The following is a 5834-nucleotide window of genomic DNA, read 5'->3' on the forward strand; positions in this document are numbered from 1 at the left end:
GGTTTGCGTGTCCTCTCCCTTAGCGCCTCTCCAGCCCTTGTTGGGAGTCCGTGTCCCCCCACCCGAGTGATGAGCGCCAGCAGGTACCTAACAGTAAATCCAGCCTCAGCCCACTGTTACCGCGGTGCCCGGTGGGGGGTGGGCAGGGCCATGTGACCGGCCTCCCTGCATCCCGCCACCCAGTCCCTCTGAACACGCCTGTGTTCCCACCAAGACAGCCTGTCTTTGCCTTCTAGCTTCTCTGCACCCACTCTGCAGAGAGTGAGCGTGTTCCGGAAAATAGAGGGGTCAGCACGTGTACCCCCTCTCCTGGTGCCTAAGCCAAATCTACTTCATGCTCAGCCCAGGGCACCGAGCCCTGCTCATGGCCTGAGGCCTTATGTGTACAGCTGCTCTCAGATGGACCGTCTGGAGTGGACAGCGGGTGATTCAGCCACAGGCCACAGGGTCTAATCTAGTAGAGTCCTGCTCTAACTCTGCCTTTCTGTCACCACAGGGGCCCTGACCGCCCAGGATGAGAGCAGCCAGGCCAAGCGCAAGTTGCAGGCAAGCAAGAAAAGCCAAGACAAGCAGAAAAAACGACAGCGAGACCGTATGGTGGAAAGGTAACTGTCTTCCCTCCGTCCCCCTGACTCTGCCTCGCTCTGGGGCTGCTACCAGGAGAGCAGGGCCATAGCTCTGCCATCTCGCCGCCCTCTGGCCTCCCTTGGGAGCCGCCACCTGCTCTGCTGTGCATGGACCCTGCTTCCCGCCAGGCCCAGCTCCCAAGTCCAGACTCGTCCCCTGCCCCTCTGTGGCCACCTGGCGACCGCTGCCATCTGTGGCCTGAGACCTGGCACTGCTCAGCACGATTACCCAGAAGTTCCAGCGCTAGGTCACTCAGCGCACAAGCCCTGAGGTGCGCAGGGGGCCCGATGCCCCTGAGGGAGGGGGCCAGCTCATCAGAGACTCAAGGTCCAAGGCGCCTGTGCCACCCCAGCTAGCTGCCAAGAGGCCGCCGCCGTGCCCAGGAGAGATAACAGCACCAGTGGGCTATGGCAGCCTCTGGGTCTGCTGTTGGCCCTGCCCACCGGCCCCCTCTGGCCGGGCCTGTCTGTGGCTGAGCCCTTCACGCCCCTTGGTCGGGTCTGTCTGCCCTCAGGGCTCCCGCACTGGCGCTTGCCTCCTCCGCCTCAGACTCTTGCTCTTGCTGGACCTTCCACTCAGCCTCGCCGGCGCCCGGCCCCTGGGCTCTTCAGACAAAGCTGACCCCGTGGCCCAGATAAGGACGTCCGGCAGAGGTAGGGACCCGCCCCGAGGCCTCGGTGGCGGCTGGCCTCCTCCGCCCCTTGCCACGGCGGCCTGTTCCAGCCCAGGCCCTAGACCCCAGGCTTCTGCTGTGGACACGAGGCCCAGACAGAGCACCTCGCCCAGTGATTCCAGGCTGCCCTCTGGCAGGCCAGGCGGGCACCCTCCTTCCAGCTCAGACTGGTCTCTTCTTGGAAGAGGAAGATGAGGCAGCAGGTGCCCAGGCCTGCTGCCTCCCGTCCCTCCTGACACCACCCCCAGGCATTCTGAGCAGAGGATGGGCTGGGCCTTTGAGTCCCCCCGACCCCAGAAGGAAGATGCAGCACCTTTTCAGGCACTGCCTCGGGACTGCGTACTCCACTCTGCACCTCAGAGCCTCCTGGCTCTCGCCAGGGCATCCTTCCTTCTGGTCCCCATCTGGGCCAAATGTACAAGCTCCTGCCCAGCCTTGGTAGAGAGGCCCTCCGACAACCTTCCAGCGACTCTTGGCCTGTTGCAGCAGTAGCTGCCTCGGGTCCCAGCCTCCTGCCTGTGGGAAGGAAGAGTTCTTCCCCTAACCCCCACGTTGCTGTAACTGCAGCCTGCTCCTGACCCTGTCAGTCCCAGCCTACCCCTCTGCTGGGACTGCACTTCAGATGGAGGCCTGTTTCAAGGCCTGCAGCTGGGTTGGGTGAAGTAGCAGTGACATTTCCTGGGACCCTTGCAGCCTCATGTGCTTCTTTCCCTCCTGTGGCAGGATCCAGTTTGTGTGTTCTCTCTGCAAGTACCGGACCTTCTACGAGGATGAGATGGGTAGCCACCTTGATAGCAAGTTCCACAAGGAACACTTCAAATATGTAGGCACCAAGCTTCCCAAGCAGACTGCTGACTTCCTGCAGGTAAGCTTCTGAGTAGTGCATCTGCTGCTGATGTCTCCAGTCTCTGGCACCCCTGGGCAGCCGACACAAACATCTGTGTCTCTGATAGGAATATGTCACCAACAAGACCAAGAAGACAGAGGAGCTCCGAAAAACTGTGGAGGACCTCGATGGTCTGATCCAACAAATCTACAGAGACCAAGATCTGACCCAAGGTGAGGAGGTTCCATCCACCAGGATGGCTGCCACCAGGTAACCTGCCCTTCTCTGCTTCTCAGTGCAGTGATGTGATGTGCCTCTGGTCACTGAGTCTCAGGCTCCTGGAGAAGTGGCAGGGAAAGGAAAGTTAAGCGAGTCTGATGTCTTTGGCACTTGAGACCAAGATGGCTGCTTTCTTCTGCCCCTACAGAAATTGCTATGGAGCATTTTGTAAAGAAGGTGGAGGCAGCCCATTGTGCAGCCTGTGACCTCTTCATCCCGATGCAGTTTGGAATCATCCAAAAGCATCTCAAGACTATGGATCACAACCGGAACCGCAGGGTGAGTTGGGGCCCAGGTGTCCCCTTCTGGGGTTGTAGCCTCTGCTTACCCATGAAGGACTGTGAGGGAGGCAGGGGCAAGAAGGAAGGCCAAGGGGATACATGTAAACTGTTTGACAGATGTGACATTAAACTGAACTTTTGTCCTTTTTTGTTTGTTTGATTGTTTTGGGTTTGGTTTTTTTGTTTTGTTTTGGTTTGGTTTGGTTTTTTTTGAGACAGGGTTTCTCTGTGTAGCTTTGGAGCCTGTCCTAGAACTCAATCTGTAGACCAGGCTGGCCTCGAACTCACAGAAATCTGCCTGTCTCTGCCTCCCAAGTGCTGGGATTAAAGGTGTGCACCACCACCACCCGGCTGAACTGAACTTTTAAGGAGCACCTTGGGATATGGGTCCTTCATATACACAGGATCAACAGCTAAATTAGTTTCAGAAAACACAGGCCAACGAACAGTACTAATGTGGCTAAAGGAGAGAAGAAGGGAAGTAACTTCAGAGGCTTGCTTCTGTCATTGGCAGTGTTCAAGCAGTCGAGTAAAAGTACCAGTTAGTGGTGAACTAGAGACATCTGCCATAAAGGATATAGGGAGCTGGTCTGGGGCCATGTGGATAAGAATGACTTTGGGAATGAAGAGGAGAAATGCTGGCAAAATACAGGAACAAGACATTGGCCTGTGGGAGGGAACCAGGAGCCTTGGATGATTCCCACTCCCAGGAACTGAGTAGACGGTGATGCTCTTAGGGTTGTGGACAGAAGTATATGGTATGTGGTGCAGGGAAAGAAGCACACTTAGTAGGAAAATGGGTACATTGTACCTCCTTTTCCAGTGTGTTCCCAGGCCTGTCTGTCTGTCTTTGTTTTTAATTATGCCCCCCACCCGCTGCTAGGTTGGCCCACTAGAGGCCGGTGCCAAGTCCACTCCGCCCATGCCAGCTTGCCGCATCTACCACGCGGGTTTATATGTTCCTAGGCCTTTCTGAGGCCAAAGTAATGATGTTTGTTTGTTTTGGTGGTGTTTTGTTTTGTTTTGAGCTTATAATAGAATTACATCATTTTCTCCCTTTTTTCCTCCCTACAAATCTTCCATATGCCTCCTTTACTTTGTTCTCTTTCAAATTTATGGCCTCTTTTTCTTTAATTGTTGTTACATATGAGAACGTGTGTGTGTGTGTGTGTGTGTGTGTGTGTGTGTGTGTGTGTGTGTGTATTCCTAAGTAGATAAATGCAACCTTCTCAGTATGCATAATATTATTTGTATGTTTATGTCTTCAGAGCTGATCTAAAATTGGATAACCAAGTACTGCACTCTTCCCTGGGGAAGACTATTTCTCCCACTCTCAGCATGTTTTAGTTGCCTGTAGTTCTTGGTCTAGGTTGAGGCCTCTTGAGTTTTCCATTTCACATAAGCATTATCTATTGGTTTCATCCTGTCCTTTTCAAATAACGTTTAGGCAGCCATGTTATGAGACTTCATGGATGTAGCTTCTGATATTTCTAGAAGATACAATCTCAGCAAACTGCCTGTTCCTTTGGCTCTTACAGTCTTTTCACTCCTTCTTCCTCAATGATTCCTGAGCCTTAGACACAGAAGTTATGTAAATGTATACGCTGGGACTGGGCTCCACAATCTGCATTTTGATTGGTTGTAGTTTTCTGTAATAGTCCCTGACTTTTACAAAGAGAAGTTTCCTTGATGGGGAGTGGAGACTGCACTTAAGCAGTGGGGACAAGGACAAGGATTTAGAATGTAGTTCAGGATTATGCTGTAAGAGTCAAGTGGTGGATGTAGGTTCTCCTCCAAGATCCATGACCTCACCAGCCTTGGTAGTTGGCTGGGTTTCTAGTACCAGCATAATTTCCCTCCTGTTGAACAGACCTTAAGTCCCATTAGGGAGGGGAGGTTATTGAAGATGGAGAATACATGACATTAATAAAATGTAGGAAAAATTAGCAATAGCTAAGAAAATATAAAGTCAGAATTGACATAGAGATTTTGCCTTTGATGAAATTACAGGTGAGGCAATTTTAATGCAGTTTAAATGCTACATGTTTGAAAGTTTCAGACTAGCCAGATATGATGGTGGGTTCACACCTGTAATCCCAGCATGTGGGAAGAAGCTCAGACAGAAGGGTGTTAGCTCCAGGCCAGCCTGGGCTACAGAGTAAAGCTCTATTTAGGAAAGAAAAGTATGCTTCAGACTAGAGAAGGACTAGAAAAACTTCTATATACTAATATTTTGGTAACTGATTACTAAGTTGTAATTGAGGTACATCTATAATAATAATAATAACAACAACAACAACAGCATCACAATCTGTCCATTTTACAGTATACAGATTGTGGCAAGCTGGTGGCGCACGCCTTTAATCCCAGCACTTGGGAGGCAGAGGCAGGCAGATCTGAGTGAGTTTCAGGACAGCTAGGGCTATTACACAGAGAAACCCTGTCTCAGAAAAAAAACAAAAAACAAAAGTACAGTTTAATCTGGGTTGGTGGTACACACCTGTAATCCTAGCACTGGAGAAACTGAGAAGGATTGCAAGCTTAATTCAGCCTGAACTACATTAGACAATGTCAGGAAGAAAAAGAAGAAGAAAGGGAGGGAGGGAGACTGGGAAGGCAAGGGTAGAAGGGTAGCTCAGTTGATAAAGAGCCTGGTGTGCAAGGGTGCAGACCTGTGTTCTGATCACTGACTGTAGATGTTCCTTGGCTTACTTGGCTGGTGGCCATGTCTTCTGGGCATTTACAAAGCTTTCTTTTCTGTATGATTCTCCTGTGTGGCTTTGTTTGTTTGTTTGTTTGTTTGTTTGTTTGTTTTAGACAGGGTTTCTCTGTGTAGCCTTGGCTGTCCTGGAACTCACTCTGTAGACTAGGCTGGCCTTGCACTCACAGAGATCCTTCTGCATCTGCCTCCCGAGTGCTGGGATTAAAGGCTTATAGCACCACTACCTGGCTATTCTATGTAGCTTTTATAAGGACACTTGTCACTGGATTTAAGAACTACCTAGGTAATTAAATTAGTTACTTTTCTCATTGCTGTGACCACTTAAAGAAGGTAGAGTTTATTTTGGTTCACAGTCAAAGGGACAGTCCATCATGGTGGGGAAGCCATGGTTAGCAGGAGTTTGAGACAGCTAGTCACATTACATAA

General features: G+C 51.0%; 1 protein-coding gene across 4 annotated transcripts in view; it reads left to right on the plus strand.

Moving 5' to 3' along the window:
- Akap8l (A-kinase anchoring protein 8 like) overlaps positions 1–5834 on the plus strand; it is a 29226-nt gene that overhangs the window by 14113 nt on the left and 9279 nt on the right. For all 4 annotated transcript variants that reach the window (XM_059251791.1, XM_059251792.1, XM_059251793.1 and 1 more), the window contains 4 exons: positions 497–605; positions 2024–2165; positions 2254–2359; positions 2554–2684. In XM_059251791.1, coding sequence (XP_059107774.1) covers positions 497–605; positions 2024–2165; positions 2254–2359; positions 2554–2684 — 488 coding nt within the window. The remainder of the gene's footprint in view (positions 1–496; positions 606–2023; positions 2166–2253; positions 2360–2553; positions 2685–5834) is intronic.

The sequence above is a fragment of the Peromyscus eremicus genome, unplaced genomic scaffold, assembly GCF_949786415.1.
Source record: "Peromyscus eremicus unplaced genomic scaffold, PerEre_H2_v1 PerEre#2#chr22_unloc_1, whole genome shotgun sequence".
NCBI lineage: Eukaryota > Metazoa > Chordata > Mammalia > Rodentia > Cricetidae > Peromyscus > Peromyscus eremicus.